Raw genomic sequence first — 16,967 nt, 5'->3', positions numbered from 1 at the left:
AACCACTCCAAGATCCTTGAACGATTCCACCTTTTCTAATGGTATACCATTTATATGGTAAACATGTATGAAAGGAGAAGACTGTCGAGTAAAACTCATGAATTTACATTTTCCTACATTTATTTTTAGTTCATTTGTAACACACCACTTGGACAAATTGTCAACGTCAATCTGTAAATCATAACAATCTCTCAGATCATTGACTTCTTTGAACAACTTGACATCATCTGCATACAAAAGACATTTTGATTTATTGATAACAGATGGGAGATCATTGATGAATAAAATAAAAAGGAGTGGCCCAAGGTTAGAGCCCTGAGGTACCCCCGATGTGCACTCAAAGAATTCTGATTTATATTGTTGAATTTTTACATATTGTTTTCTTGCTTGAAGGTAGCTCTGAACAAGATGAACCAGAGTTTCGCAGAATCCCAACACTTTAAGTTTTCTTATCAGAAGTCTATGGTTGATAGTGTCAAAGGCTTTTGATAAATCTGTGTAAATAACATCAGTACGCCCTCCATCATCTAGAACATGTGACACTTCATTACTAAAAACCATAAGATTGGAAACAGTGGAGCGACGAGGTAAAAATCCATGCTGCTGGGGTGAAATAATTCTCTGACCCTGATCATAAATTATGGAATAAATAACTTTTTCAAAAACTTTAGAAAAACAATTTAAAATAGAAATTGGCCTATAATTTTTTATATCATTTCTATTTCCAGATTTGAAAACTGGAGTAACCCTTGCCACCTTCCATTTTGAAGGAAATTTACCCGTCCTCAAAGATAAATTAAAAATAAATTTCAATGGCTTTATCAAGACTGCGGCACAGCCCTTAACAATAAAAGTTGGAATCGCATCAGGACCCTCAGAGCAGCCAGACTTAAGCTCATTAATCGCAGACAGGATGTCATCAAAAGAGACTGACCCAACACCCCCATTCAACAATGAGCAGCACTCAAACACCTCAGGAACCCCCTCTTGTGCATCAGGTGTATCAGCCTCATAAACAGATTTAAAATATTTAGAAAACCCATCGACGATATTTGCCCCACAGTAGGACTCTCCGTCAAGTGTCATGGTCGACTCCACAAAAGAAGTTTTTCTTTTCGAATTCACATACTTCCAGAAATTTTTAACATTATTTCGCAAACTATTTTGAATTCTACTTAAATATGCCTCATAGGCTGCTGAAATTCTAGTTTTAAGAGATGCTCGTAATGTTTTAAATATATTATCATGATAGGGTGAAGTCCTTCTCTTTCTTGAACACTTATTCTTCAATTTCAAATCAGATATGATATCATGTGTGAACCAGGGAGGATACTTATTATTTGAAAAAATCACCCTCTTCTTAGGAATGAACTCATTGAAATGATGGTAAAGTATTTTATAAAATTTATCTACTGCAGAGTCAACGTCACCACTACAAAAAACGGAATCCCAACTGCAATCACGGAGACTAAGATAGAGACCGAGAAAATCTCCTTTATGATATTCATAATAAAATTCCGGTGAGTGGCTTGAATTTAGCCCTGACGTCGTCACTGAGTATGAGGCATCCACACATAACGCAGGGTGATAACCATCTTCAGGGACAAGTGGATCATCGCTCTTCATTACTTTTACTGGAAAGTTACTTAACACTAAATCCAGAGTTCGACCAAGCTCATTTTGCACTGTGTTATATGATACTAGATCATAGAATGACATGAAACGATAAAGAAATTTTACTTTAGGTGAACCAGAAGAGAGATCATAAGTATTATTGTCAATTTCAGGTAAATTGAAATCTCCAACTATCATTAAATTCCCACTGAGAATGCCATTTAAAGATTCAATATATTCACAGTAGCCAAGAAAAATATTCGATGGAGTTGACGGTGGAATGTAAACAGCATTTATGTGATAATAGGTTGAGCTCAATTTTAGTCTTATCCCTACGGTATCAAAACAAAAATTATCATTCTGACAAAGCTCAATACAGAGCTCAGATTGTAATGACCTTCTTACTGCAATAAGAACTCCACCTCCCCTCTGACAGCCATCACCCCCGCCCCTATCACTCCGATAGACAGCATAGCGATCGTCGAAAACTTCACTGCTGATTATGCCACTGTGCAGCCAAGTCTCAGTCAATATTATCAAATCGTAATCTGCATTTAAAAGTGAATTATAGAAATTAAGGACCTTTGTACGAAGTCCCCGAACATTTTGGTAGTATACAGACAAAGAGTGATTGAAAGACATATATTATGATAAAAAGAAAAAGTAAATGAATAAGTGAAGAGATAAGAAAAAAGAAAAAAAAAAATATTAGCGTCACCTTCAGCCGCACAAAAATGAAAAGGATTAAAAGTATTTCAGGTAGACGGATACCTAACGATAAGATACCGATAAAATGGGTTTATCTGTCACACAAACTGATACAGGTTTGGTACCGTTATGATATTGAATGAAATATTCTGGTTTCAGCTGAACGATACTTCCGTATGTGATTATCAATTACTGGTCTTAAACTAGAAAAAACTACTGTTGTTAACAAAAGAGAAAAAAAACTTGAAATTGAATTTGAAAAATCTATAGCAGTGGTAAGTAATTAAGAAACAAAGATAAAAAAAATATTTCGTGTTAATTCAGCTCGAAAAATCGATCAATCGAACTCAAATAATCAATTCAAAATTCAAAGGTTCTATTTCAAATTCAATTATGTAACATACGGCACAAATTAATTACAGAGCCCAATATGCCGAGCAAAATCAAAACAAAATTAAAAATAAAACTACTTTCAAAATTAAAATAAAATTCAAGATAAAAATTAAAATAACCCATAACTTCAGAATCACAATAGATCACAAAAGAGAACACGTTTAAAATAATACAATTAATTTACCTAAGTCATTAGACCACAAGTTTGAATATAAAAAAAAAAATATTTATAAAAACATTTTTATATAAGCATTAGTTAATCCGTATTCGTCAATATTCAATCTGCAAGCTTCACAAAGAATTGAAAGAGTTAATGAGAATTTTTTAAAGAGAAAAATTAAACTACGCAATAAATCAGTACCGGTTAGCTACTATATAATAGATAGAAAAAAACAAGTCAACCTGAACTACGAAAAAGGTGATCAAAATAATTTAACATTTAGACGTAGCGGGAACAGCTTTGAGGTCTTCTTCAGTATTGATCACATAGATTTGGCCCTCAGGAACCACTCTTATTTTTACTGTTCCGGATCGGTCCACCCAAACATATTTGTAGCCAAATTGTCTCTGCAGTTTCCTAGCCTCAGCAAAAAGCTTTCTACGTTTTGCAGTCAATGACAAATTTATATAAATCTGTCGCAGCTCACCTTTCAGTCCAATGTGACGAGTAGACAGGTCCTTTACCTTTTTTCGGCCATCCAACAGTGCGTGTGTATGTGTACGACTTATGAACTTGACAATGATGGGAGGCGTCTCCCCTCACAGGTAGTCGGTGACAGCAGTCAATCGCCTCAGCTGTGACATGCATGCCGACGGCCTCGCATGTTTTCACCACTAGTTCACTCGTCACCTCACCCTTCACCAACGGAATACCGTGAAGCTCAACCGTATTCTTACGACCGTACTGTTCTAAATTGTCGTTCCTCATTTCTACATCACTTAGTCTCTTCTTGAGTGTTGCAACTTCACTACGCAAAAGTTCTATAATTGTTTGCTGGTTCGCGATCAGTTCCTCCTGCTTGGCCAATACACCTGAATTTTCATCCAGTTTAGCACGACACGCATTGAGTGACTCTTGAAGAACAGCTTGACCGGCTAATAATTCATTTTTAAAATCAATGAAAGTCTTCAAGTCAATAGACATACCCGTAACAGTCTCAGAGGAAACCCGATCAGTGTTTTTCACAGGTGTTGAATCGCATCGTTGCTTACGCAAGTTTTCCTTGCACGTTTTGCACTTCCACGAGCTGCTAGTCAACATCCTGATTTCAGCATCACTTAAATCTTTACCCACTTCACCACTAATGCATTTAGAGTGGAAAAGAGACTTGCATTCGGCACAAGCAATACTCGATTTCCCAGACCTTTCCACCAATAAATCACATACGGAGCACGCACTCATTTTGAAAATATTAACTGTATTAATAAATAGATATTAACTGTATTGATTAATCCGCAAATTAATTTGAAATAGTTCTAAGTACGGCTGAAGATGACTCGTTCTACTATACTCTACAACTCATAGACGAAATAAAACAGGCTGAATAAAAATGATAAGACGAGCACAATCTCTAAACGTCTGACTTTGTCAAGAGCCAACTGACAACTGGACGTCTATTTCTTGACGACTGGATTTCTATTTAGGATAGAAATAAACTGATCGTTAGTCCTAGTACTAGTAACAGTGATATTCTATTAAAAAAAATAATTAAACTGTCATGTACAAGACTTTAATTGCTCAAACACTTTCAAGAACCTTTTCAAAAAACAAATAATCTTGGAACTGAATGTTGTTTGAAACTGATGAATTTAGCTCCACCAATGGCTAGAGACCTAGAATTACTATCTCATTTTCTCTGCTTGATTTATAAATAAGAGTGATTTTAGCTTCTTTCCAGATGAGAGGAAATTCATTGCTTCTAATTGACAAATGAAATATTTACAATAATGGTAAAATTAGTTATTTCTTCAATTCTTTGATGAAATAATGGGTGTACCATCTGAACCACTACTTCTATCATTCTTCAAATATTTGAAAGGTGGAAGCGTTAACTACATTTATCTCACTCACTTCTCCTAAATTGAAACCCAAAGTTTGAAAAAAATATCATTATCTTTGAGTAAATCTTCAATATTACTATGATAATATTTACTATAGTATAAGTTGCAGCTTTGTTGTAAACTAATTTGAAAACGGTTTGACTCATTTTAGTGAAAAAAAGTAACTGAGTATTTATAAAATAGGATTATAGTACCCTTTACTGACAAAGCAATACAAGCAGTTGAAACGAATGCTATGCTATGACTCAAAATGGCGACTGCGTGTACCCAGTCTTTAGAGTTCCTTAAATCCACCACTTTGAAAATGACATATTTCGGTGACGTCACTGTTATTGCAGATTGCAATGCCTTTTTTGTAGAATGTAGATGTACGTTGTACGGTTTAATTATCATAACGCAACCTATAAGCTTCAAGCTATAACTGTGTATTTATCAGAGGTTACTTACTATTATCAAATATTTAATAATACAAAACTATAGTGAGGTCCACGTTATAATAACAGTGAAGAAAGATAGGAGAAAAACGTTGCCAACTCTCTCTATTTTGCCACTGACTGTACACAGCTGTAACCCAATTCATCCCATTAGATTTAATCTAATAATAGTATTATCAATTCCTTGATAAAATAATCAATTTAATGTCAAATTGATCAAGAAAATATATTTTTCATAATTTGATTAAAAAATTTGCTTTCATGACTGAGATCAGATTTTTATTTTTATAAAAACCTAAAATGGCGGCTAATTTAAAAAGCTGTGATACAACAATCTGAATTTCAAAAGAACAGAAATTGAGTTATTTGGTAGGTATTCTATACCAATCTCCTCTAAAAATGATAGAAAAATAGAAATCGTGATTAAAAATAAGTAATTTCAATGGATTAATTCTGAAATAACTTTTTAATATTATTTATACCGGTACGAGTAGGTCTAACCTATATGGGTAGGCTAACTGAAAGCATGGATAAAGTCTAGTTTGGTTAGTTATTAACTTTTAAAATGTCATTTCAGGTATTTTAATTTGTGTTTCTTATACAGTAATGTTTAAAGATTATTTCATTGTTTCGAAAATACATTTTAAATCAATTTTTATACAACTTCTGTACTCAAGTATTTTGATAGAATGAAGAAAGAAAATGGCGGCTGAGAATATGGTTATTTTAGTTTTGTACAGTCACTGTCAAAAGTAATTATAAAATATTCTGGCAAATAGACAACAGATGGAATAACAACAACAACATTAGACAACAGATGCAAATAGACAACATTGCAAAGCGAGAGAGAGATAGTGCTATCTGTTTTGTTGTATGATAGAAAAGGACAGCAACAGTATTGTCAATCATACACTGCCATTATAATGTGGACCTCACTATAATTCTCTTTATTATGGTGATTATCTACGGTACTGGAAATATGTGAGTAGCAGAGCAGTATATTTGTTTTTCCTACAGTTACCCGAAAAAGTGCTCATTCCCGCATCATTTATAGTACGCAAAATACCTTATTCCCACACCCAGTGCAGGAATGTAGATTTGAGTGCGGCAAAGTACTTTGCCACACTCCAAATTTGCAACATAGCAACACAATAGTTATTTGTGCAACTAGTGTGCAAAGTGACAGTTTGCTGCACCGAAAGAAATGTTTACGCCCGAGCTGTAGGTGAGGGCGGAATGGTTTCTTGAGTGCAGCAGAGGAACTTTGCGCACATATTTCACATTAAGTTTTTCCCACAGTTACCATTCAATATGAAAAGTGGGTAATTATGGGTAAAATTGCCTGGAATGCATCAAATGTTCTTCTGTGTAATTTTATTATTGATAAAAACCTTAATTTTTTTGTCAAATAGAATAAAAATGTTGTCCTTGGTTATAATATATACTTAATAAGGTGCTCAGTGCACCTCTGCTCACTATAGCAGCCCAGTCACTGTTACCAACTTCATTTTGATTTTGCTGCACTGTTGCTCCATATAACCTACTAAGTATTTTGCGTTGCCATGTTGCAAATCTGAAGTGCAGAAAAATTTTTCCAGCACTAGAGGAGAAAAGTGATTCTTTGCGTTCTGTAATCAGTGCAGCAATGGCCACTTTTCAAGGTAACTGTAGGAAAAATAGTTAACACACTGTAATAGGAATGAGAGTAAACACAACATAAGTATTTAATACCTTAAGAAAGGTTTTTAATAACTTGAACTATACAGGTTTCAAATTGGAATGAGTTTGTTTGGAGACTTAGTAACAGTAATAACAAATTCAAAACATATGTTGTTATACTACATTCTTCCTCCCCAAAGAGTTAATGAATGTAGTCATTCAAATAATTAGGAGGTCTTCTATTTCTAAAACTTCTTCTTGGATATGTATTTTGATTTTCTTGTCCAGTAGTCTGTTGTCTAGGTTGTAAGCTCTCGGCAGTAGTACTAGTTTCGTTTTCTTGGTTTTGGGTTGAGGATTATGGAAGTATTCAAGTTCAGGTTTGGGAGTTGGTAATTGAGAATTTTCATCATTTTCAGAATTGGTTTGTTCTTCGTGATCTCTGTTTTCATACTCTCCAACTGGAGCAAGATGACGTGTTGATACTGTGGTTTCTCTTCCATCTGGTAGCTTTACATGTGCATACTCAGCATTTCCATGTAGAAGTTGGACCTCTTCAACAAGTGGTCCAACATATTTAGATGTTCAATTGATTTTTTTTTAAATAGACAGGGCCGGAATTGAGAAGCCAAGAAGGAGCTGAAACATCATTGTTTCCAGATCTACATGGGTGTAAGAACATACGCTCATGAGGAGTTTGATTTGTGGCTGTGCAAAGTAATGTTCTTGTTGAGCTAAGAGCATCCTCTAAAACTGACTCCCATTGATTTATTTCTAAATTAAGTGATTTTAATGCTAGCTCGATCGTTTTCCATAGAATACCATTATATCTTTCAACCTGTCCATTACCTGCTAGGTTGTAAGCAGTGGTTCTGCTAGTTGCAATTCCATGCGAGTTTAGGTAATTTTTCAAGTCTTGACTCATGAATGATGTTCCTCTGTCTGAATGTATGTAACTAGGAACCCCAAACGTAGAAAACAGGGGTTTCAGTTTTGATTTAACTGTAGATGATGACATGTCTGGACATGGGAAAGCAAAAGGGAACCGTGAAAACTCATCTACTATTACCAATAAATAACGATTTCGACTTTATGAAGGCAGAGGGCCTTTGAAATCGATATTTAGCCGTTCAAATGCAGAAGTGGCTTTAATCAGAGTCCCTTTGTGTTTGAAGAATTTGGGCTTGACAGCAGCACACACTTTGCAGGAGTTTGTTATACGTCTGATTTCATCAATTGAGTAGGGTAAGTTTTTACTCCGAACCCAGTGGTACAACCGTGTTATGCCTGGGTGGCATAGAGACTCATGTAAATCAACTAATAGATTTTCCTGATTTTGGATTGAAGAACATACTCTAGACAGAGCATCAGCAGCCATATTATCTTTGCCAGGTCTATATACAATATTGTAATGAAAAAAAGACAGTTCCAGTTTCCACCTCATTATCTTTTCATTTTCCACTTTACCATGACGGTTGTTATCAAACATAAAAGCTACCGACCTCTGATCAGTAATTAGCTTGAAATGTTTGCCAACCAAGTAGTGACGCCATTTTCGCAGTGCTTCTACAATGGCTTGTGCTTCTTTCTCAACTGTTAGAGCCAATGAGGTGGACTTCTAAACACGTTACTTAGTAGCTCAGAAAATAAAATTGTTACCTTTAAAAGCGTCTCGTTCGGGTATGGTGGGTTCACAGTGGACTGTAAGAGCGGTCTCCTCGTTCTGGTAGGCGGTAACACGTTCAGATAATCAGGAATTCACTTGCACTGGCGATGATTAATACATGGGGAATACATGGGCCCATGTTGCGGTGAAGAGATTACACAAAGAAGATCCAATCTAGATGTTTAGCGGAGTACTCTAACAATAACTTTTCCTAACTAGTCGCGGTAGTAGTTTAAATTCGAACAAGCGAGGCGGTAACACATTTATTAACTTCTTTAAAGGGAGAAACAATCGTGTAGCGTCGTAGCACAAGCTTCCTCGAACAGTTACAAAGTGGAAGAGGACTGTGAGCAAGAAAGGTGGGGGAAAACAGGGAGAACAGTGCCAACTATGGGAGTAGCATGCTAGATGGCCATGGGTGAGCGCGGTCGATTCAAATATGGCAAGATATGGCTTGGCCCATACATACTCCCCCCCAAAAACAAACAGTTTTTGAATCGGGTGAAGCAGCAACAAACACTGTACATTGCGGCAGGGCGGTCGGCAATAACTAGATGGCGGTGGGTCTGCGGTCTTGAATACAGTGAGCGGAGAAGTCCAGAGCGATGTAGTGTGAACACGGTAGCGTGATGTGAAGACAAGCGGGGCGGCACAGCACAAGTTGTGGAATGCGCGTAGACATGAACTGTGGTGCGGTCATAGAAATGGAGCGAAGCGTCAACAGAGGTGCGGTCATCACAGATGTGCATTGCGGCAGAGCGCATCTGCGCATCTGCATTGCGGCAGAGTGGATAACACAAGGCGGCGATAACGAAGCGACGCGGACAATCACAGGTTGTGCGGGTAAAACCAAACTATTTACAATAACATAGTTAGCGATTGTTCTAAATGAGGCGGTGAATTTTACTTAGGTCTCTCACAATATTACCAGAGGCGCATTTGATTGTCGCTATCCTGACAAGGCCATCTTTGCCAGGGTGCAGCGCTACAATTCTGCCTAGCGGCCAGCTTAGCGGCGAGGTGTTGATTGATTTGACTACAACCAAATCGTCAATCTGTAAGTTTCTTTCAGTAACCTTCCATTTTGTGCGGTTCATTAGTGTGCATAGATATTCTTTTGACCATTGGCTCCAGAAGAATTGCATCATTTGGTTGCAATGTCTCCAACGGCGAGTTGATAGTATTTCTTTAGTCTCTATCGGTTGCGGTGGTGCGGTCAGGGGTCCACCTACTAGGAAATGGCCAGGTGTTAGAACAGAAGCGGCTTCTGCGGGCTGTGAAGACAGTTCAGTTAGCGGTCGGCTGTTCAAGATGCTTTCTATGCGGGTGAATATTGTGTCAAATTCTTCATATGTGAGAGCCTTGTCTCCAATACAGCGATACAACAGCGTTTTAGCGGATTTGACGGCAGCTTCCCACAGGCCTCCATGGTGGGGTGCGTAAGGAGGGATGAATTTCCAATTTATGCCATGGTTGGACAGAAAACAAGTGACAGCAGAGGGTAGTGATTCCAAAAGCTTGGCCAATTCATGCATTTTTCTAGCGGCAGATACAAAAGTTTTGGCATTGTCAGAGCATAGCGTGTGAGGCGTACCTCGTCGGGCAATGAATCGTTGTAGTGCGGCGATAAAGTGGTTGACCGACATAGAAGACAGAAATTCGAGATGAGTGGCTTTTGTGGCAAAACACACAAATATGCACAAATATCCTTTTGTAGTTTGCGCACGTTTTAGCAGAGATGTCTTGCAGATAAAGGGTCCAGCAAAGTCCAAGCCAGTCACATTGAATGGTTTGTTGATGGTGACCCGTTCGGCAGGTAGCGGGGCCATGCGTTGTTGCAAATTTGAGCGGCGAAATCGGTTGCAGATGATGCATTGGTGTATGACACGACGTACCTGATTACAAGCTGATAATATCCAATATTGTTGGCATACTGCGGATTGGGTGGTGCGGGGACCAGCATGACAGCTCATGAGATGCTGTTGTCTAATAATGAGAGTAGAAACATGTTCATTTTTTGGTAACAATAACGGATTTTTAGTTTCACTGGAAATAGGTGCATTCTCCAGACGACCAGATAGGCGGATCAAATTCTCATGATCAATATAAGGCTGCAGAGTCAATAAATGTTTGGGGCATTTTCCCGAGTTTAACTCATTTATTTCCTTCTGAAATTTGACCTTTTGCACGACTTGTATAATGAGCCTTCTAGCAATCTCTGTTTCAGAGGCAACAACATCAATAGTAGCAGGATGCGGTTCACAGTCACAAAATTTTTGAATTAATTTGTTACTATAGTCATGGCGGGTGATCTTGATTCTGTTGATGAAGCGTAGTATATACACAAAAATTTGGCATAATTTTCCAAATTTGGATACACGTTCACAAGCGGCGTATAGCGGGTTTGCTAACGGTTCATCTTGGGTAGTTGCAAGAATATACAGCGGGTTTGACTTCATCTCAGGTATTGTTTCACTGACAACGTGATTAGACACAGGAAAATCAACAGCGAGGCATTGAAATGCGGCAGAAGCATGCCACCAAGTATGGCAGGAAACAAGTTCGGTTGGCAGTAGTCCACGAGAAGCAATATCAGCACAGTTGTTGAGCGAGGACACATGATTGAACAGTTCGGGTTTCACTAATTGAGTGATTTGCTGTACACGATTAGCAACAAAAATCTGCAGTTTGTAAGTAGGTGTATTGATCCAGTCCAAGGCGGTTTTGGAATCAGTGTAGAGACGAATTTCCAGCAGGTTGTATTCTGATAGAGTTGGTAAATGACAGATACAAGTTGTGCTAACAAGAGACAGCCTTTCAATTCCAATCGAGGGATTGTTAGGGTTTTGAGGGGTGCAACATGACTCTTGGCGGCAATAAGACGACAATCAATAAAGCGGTTTTCAACTTCTTCATGAAGGTACAAGCAGGCGGCATATCCTTTCTCTGAGGCATCGGCGAATCCTAACAGTCTAATTGAGGAATGGGAGCAAGCTAACAGTCTTGGTATGCGAATCTGGTGTAACTGGTTGATAGCGGTAACCAAGGATTTCCAATGAGTTAATAGTGGTGTAGAAATTTCATCATCCCATCCAAGGCGTTCAGACCACAGAGTGCGCATGAATAACTTAAACAGTAGAATAAGCGGTGATAGCCAACCCAGTGGGTCATAAATTCGTGCAATGAAGGCGAGTATTGTTCTTTTCGTGCTTCTTTCAGAAAAGGCAGAGATGAAATATTGGAAATCATCGGCAAGCGGACTATACACAATACCAAGGACTTTGGCGGTTGCAGTATCATCAAACAGGCATTCCTGATTGCTCAAATATTCGGGCGACATATGCTCAATCAACTCAGGTGTGTTGGAATTCCATTTCCTCAATTCGAAGGAGGCGAGTGACAATAACTCATTGAGTTCTTTGATAAGTGAATGTGTGGTATTCAGGTCATTGCTTCCGCCAAGTATGTCGTCGACATACGTTTGCGACTTCAGTACTTGACTGGCGAGTGGGAAAGCTTCACCTTCGTCCTCCACTAATTGTTGCAGAGTACGCTGAGCAAGATACGCGCTAGAGAATAATCCATAAGTCACTGTTAACAGTTCAAATTCTTGAATTTTTTCTTGGTGGGTGGGTTTCCAAAATATATGTTGATGCTGGCAGTCTTCAGGTCTCAGCAAGATTTGTCTGTACATTTGTTTGCAGTCTGCAAGGATGACAAAGCGGTATGAACGAAAGCGGGTTAACACTTGGACTATGTTTGTTTGAAGTTTAGCTCCAGGTAGCAGCACATCGTTAAGTGAGAGCCCATTGGCGTCTTTGCTAGATGCGTTGAAAACAACTCGAATTTTTTGAGTGTTGTCATTTTTCTTGAATATTGCGTGATGTGGTATGATGTAATCTACAGCAGAATCAGCGATTTTCAAGTGACCTAAGTCACGATACTCATGCATGAAGTCAGAGTATTTGGTTTCGAGTTCATCAGATTGACTCAGTTTTTTCAGTAGTCCTAACTGATTGCGGTATGCTTTGCTGCGGTTATTGCACAGAGCGGGAGCGCCAGGTTTGAAAGGCAGTGCCACAACATACCTTCCTTCAGAGGTGCGATAAGTAGTGGATCGGTACAGTTTCTCACACAACTCGTCTTCAGGTGATGACTCTTTTCGAACAGGGATGGCCTCTTCGGTTTCCCAAAATTTGTTCATGATGGTGTTGAGCTGTGCTTCCTGTGCAAACATAGTGCAAATGAGCTGCATTTCATTGAGCGGTGCGGGCGAGTCCTCAATATTCAATCTACCACTTAAAACATAACCAAAGATTGTGGCAAAGGCGGCAGGGTTACCAGGAATAATGGAATTTTCTGCGGATATAAAGATGTTGGAGTATAAATCAGCACCAATCAGTAGGTCGATTTCAGCAGGCTTATCAAAATTAGGATCAGTGAGGTCCAGATGCGCAAACGAATTCTTTAGTGCGGGGTGAAGCGGAAAGACAGGAAGATTGCCAGCAATTTGATCTAATACAAGAGCTTCAGTAGAAAGAGCAATATCAAATTGAGGTTCGGACAATATTCTTAACTGCACGATGCCTTTGACAGATGTCCTTTTTTCAGAGATTCCATTCAGTTGGATTTGAGCGGGCACAACAACTAAACCCATTGCGGTGGCAGCTCGGGTGGTGATAATGGAGCGCATGGAACCAGAGTCCAACACAGCACGCAACAAGAAGGGTTGATTGTATTGGTTCAGAACTGTAACGACAGCGGTTCCAAGTAGAGCAGAAGCATGTACGGCCTTCACCTGAGTGCAGCCACTAAAAGTGTGTGGTATAGAAGATAGAGAACTGTTTGTTACATATTGTGCACTGGAGGCAGGGCTTGAACTTACGGGCGGAGATGCACAACTGTTGACTGGCGGCGAACTGGTAGGCAGATTAGATCTGATAGCCAGGTTTGGTGCGCTGCTAGAAGGTGCATGATAAGAGCTTACTGGCGGTTGCGGTGGGGCAGCGGCAAAAGTCGGCACAGGTAGCGGGCTGAAACCAGGAGGAGGCGCAGGGTGCGCAGCGTTTCGGCTAGTACCGGTATGCGGGCGTCCATATTGATTTGGTGCTTGGTGCGGCTCAGCAAACCGATGTTCAGAGCATTGTTCTTTAAAAAGTAATGATTGAAGATTATTAGCGTTGTTGCACAGAAGCATATGATGGTGATTAGAGCGGCAGTTCTTGCAGCAAATCGTTGAGTTGCAATTTGCTTTCAGGTGAGATCCTAGGCAAACAAAGCACCTTTTGTGTTACTTTACAATTTGATTGCATTTGGATACTGATTCTCTTTTGAAAATGTCGCATCTATACAATTGATGTTGTTCTGAACAAAGAACACAAATGCCACCACTGATTGGATACCCAGTTTTAGTTGAAGAAAAGGGCTGCTTTCTCTGTTGATAATTACTTGTACTAGGTTCAGCTTTAACAGAAATGGGATCTACATATTCAATGCTGGCGCTAATTACTTGTTCGTATTTGCGGGTTAGTGCGGTCACTTCCAGAGATTTTTCTTGACTAGCCACAAAACTCAATAAACGGTCAAAGGTGGGAACTTGATCATCTGGTATGGATTCTTCAAATTTCGTGCGGACAGAAAGCGGTAATTTGCGGATGCACATCATGGTAATCAAAAAATCAGCTTGGTTCAGGTTCATGTTAAATAGCGATCATTTGGCTGAGTTGAGCTCGATAGAAAATTTTTTCAAAGTTTCAGCTAGAGTAGCAGAAGGAACAAAGGTATCGAATTTATTATATAAACTATATGCTTGATACCGGATATTGTTGTATCATTTGTGCAAGCTGTCATAGGCAGCTTTGTAGCATTCAGCGGTGTTGGCGTAATTTTGAACCAAGGTCAAAGCGTCACCACTTAAATATGAAGTTAGAAGATGGTATTTGGCCTCACTGGAATAGTCTTTACTGGTGTGAACAGCAGCATCAAAAACATTTTTGAAAATATTCCATTCATGAGGTTCGCCTGAAAATGTAGGTATCTGCAACTGAGGTTTCACAAAATTATTAATTGGTAGTTCATTAGCGGTAACAGTAGGTTTAGGAATGGTATCAACCAGCTTGATACTATCAAATCTGGTTTGGAATTGGATTTGCAGTTCAGCAAACTCCAAGATAACTTCCTCAGATAGCGACTCTTTATCTGTTGCCTCATATTCACTCATTAATTTATCAAATTTTTTATCCAGACCAAAATAAAATTGTTACCTTTAAAAGCGTCTCGTTCGGGTATGGTGGGTTCACAGTGGACTGTAAGAGCGGTCTCCTCGTTCTGGTAGGCGGTAACACGTTCAGATAATCAGGAATTCACTTGCACTGGCGATGATTAATACATGGGGAATACATGGGCCCATGTTGCGGTGAAGAGATTACACAAAGAAGATCCAATCTAGATGTTTAGCGGAGTACTCTAACAATAACTTTTCCTAACTAGTCGCGGTAGTAGTTTAAATTCGAACAAGCGAGGCGGTAACACATTTATTAACTTCTTTAAAGGGAGAAACAATCGTGTAGCGTCGTAGCACAAGCTTCCTCGAACAGTTACAAAGTGGAAGAGGACTGTGAGCAAGAAAGGTGGGGGAAAACAGGGAGAACAGTGCCAACTATGGGAGTAGCATGCTAGATGGCCATGGGTGAGCGCGGTCGATTCAAATATGGCAAGATATGGCTTGGCCCATACATACTCCCCCCCAAAAACAAACAGTTTTTGAATCGGGTGAAGCAGCAACAAACACTGTACATTGCGGCAGGGCGGTCGGCAATAACTAGATGGCGGTGGGTCTGCGGTCTTGAATACAGTGAGCGGAGAAGTCCAGAGCGATGTAGTGTGAACACGGTAGCGTGATGTGAAGACAAGCGGGGCGGCACAGCACAAGTTGTGGAATGCGCGTAGACATGAACTGTGGTGCGGTCATAGAAATGGAGCGAAGCGTCAACAGAGGTGCGGTCATCACAGATGTGCATTGCGGCAGAGCGCATCTGCGCATCTGCATTGCGGCAGAGTGGATAACACAAGGCGGCGATAACGAAGCGACGCGGACAATCACAGGTTGTGCGGGTAAAACCAAACTATTTACAATAACATAGTTAGCGATTGTTCTAAATGAGGCGGTGAATTTTACTTAGGTCTCTCACAATATTACCAGAGGCGCATTTGATTGTCGCTATCCTGACAAGGCCATCTTTGCCAGGGTGCAGCGCTACAATTCTGCCTAGCGGCCAGCTTAGCGGCGAGGTGTTGATTGATTTGACTACAACCAAATCGTCAATCTGTAAGTTTCTTTCAGTAACCTTCCATTTTGTGCGGTTCATTAGTGTGCATAGATATTCTTTTGACCATTGGCTCCAGAAGAATTGCATCATTTGGTTGCAATGTCTCCAACGGCGAGTTGATAGTATTTCTTTAGTCTCTATCGGTTGCGGTGGTGCGGTCAGGGGTCCACCTACTAGGAAATGGCCAGGTGTTAGAACAGAAGCGGCTTCTGCGGGCTGTGAAGACAGTTCAGTTAGCGGTCGGCTGTTCAAGATGCTTTCTATGCGGGTGAATATTGTGTCAAATTCTTCATATGTGAGAGCCTTGTCTCCAATACAGCGATACAACAGCGTTTTAGCGGATTTGACGGCAGCTTCCCACAGGCCTCCATGGTGGGGTGCGTAAGGAGGGATGAATTTCCAATTTATGCCATGGTTGGACAGAAAACAAGTGACAGCAGAGGGTAGTGATTCCAAAAGCTTGGCCAATTCATGCATTTTTCTAGCGGCAGATACAAAAGTTTTGGCATTGTCAGAGCATAGCGTGTGAGGCGTACCTCGTCGGGCAATGAATCGTTGTAGTGCGGCGATAAAGTGGTTGACCGACATAGAAGACAGAAATTCGAGATGAGTGGCTTTTGTGGCAAAACACACAAATATGCACAAATATCCTTTTGTAGTTTGCGCACGTTTTAGCAGAGATGTCTTGCAGATAAAGGGTCCAGCAAAGTCCAAGCCAGTCACATTGAATGGTTTGTTGATGGTGACCCGTTCGGCAGGTAGCGGGGCCATGCGTTGTTGCAAATTTGAGCGGCGAAATCGGTTGCAGATGATGCATTGGTGTATGACACGACGTACCTGATTACAAGCTGATAATATCCAATATTGTTGGCATACTGCGGATTGGGTGGTGCGGGGACCAGCATGACAGCTCATGAGATGCTGTTGTCTAATAATGAGAGTAGAAACATGTTCATTTTTTGGTAACAATAACGGATTTTTAGTTTCACTGGAAATAGGTGCATTCTCCAGACGACCAGATAGGCGGATCAAATTCTCATGATCAATATAAGGCTGCAGAGTCAATAAATGTTTGGGGCATTTTCCCGAGTTTAACTCATTTAT

The 16,967-nt window shown here is 39.7% G+C and overlaps 3 protein-coding genes across 3 annotated transcripts; all 3 read right to left on the bottom strand.

Annotated features, from left to right (window-relative positions):
• Positions 1–9,419: 9,419 nt before the first annotated feature.
• On the bottom strand, positions 9,420–10,364 carry LOC120354641. The gene has a single exon (XM_039442010.1). The coding sequence runs from the start codon at positions 10,362–10,364 to the stop codon at positions 9,420–9,422; it is 945 nt and encodes a 314-aa protein (XP_039297944.1).
• Positions 10,365–11,176: 812 nt separating this feature from the next.
• On the bottom strand, positions 11,177–13,732 carry LOC120354640. Its single transcript, XM_039442009.1, has one exon. It carries the CDS (start codon positions 13,730–13,732, stop codon positions 11,177–11,179), a length of 2,556 nt encoding a protein of 851 aa, XP_039297943.1.
• A 1,957-nt stretch (positions 13,733–15,689) lies between these two features.
• LOC120354639 lies at positions 15,690–16,634 on the bottom strand. Its single transcript, XM_039442008.1, has one exon. The coding sequence runs from the start codon at positions 16,632–16,634 to the stop codon at positions 15,690–15,692; it is 945 nt and encodes a 314-aa protein (XP_039297942.1).
• Between the last annotated feature and the right edge of the window lie 333 nt (positions 16,635–16,967).

Source organism: Nilaparvata lugens, chromosome X, assembly GCF_014356525.2.
Source record: "Nilaparvata lugens isolate BPH chromosome X, ASM1435652v1, whole genome shotgun sequence".
Lineage (NCBI taxonomy): Eukaryota > Metazoa > Arthropoda > Insecta > Hemiptera > Delphacidae > Nilaparvata > Nilaparvata lugens.
The sequence above is the reverse complement of the archived record's forward strand: the minus strand, read 5'-3'. Positions and strand labels throughout refer to the sequence as shown.

Coding starts and splice junctions, on each gene's coding strand:
- LOC120354641 (XM_039442010.1), bottom strand. CDS start 10,364: ATGGCCCCGCTACCTGCCGAACGGGTCACCATCAACAAACCATTCAAT.
- LOC120354640 (XM_039442009.1), bottom strand. CDS start 13,732: ATGCTTCTGTGCAACAACGCTAATAATCTTCAATCATTACTTTTTAAA.
- LOC120354639 (XM_039442008.1), bottom strand. CDS start 16,634: ATGGCCCCGCTACCTGCCGAACGGGTCACCATCAACAAACCATTCAAT.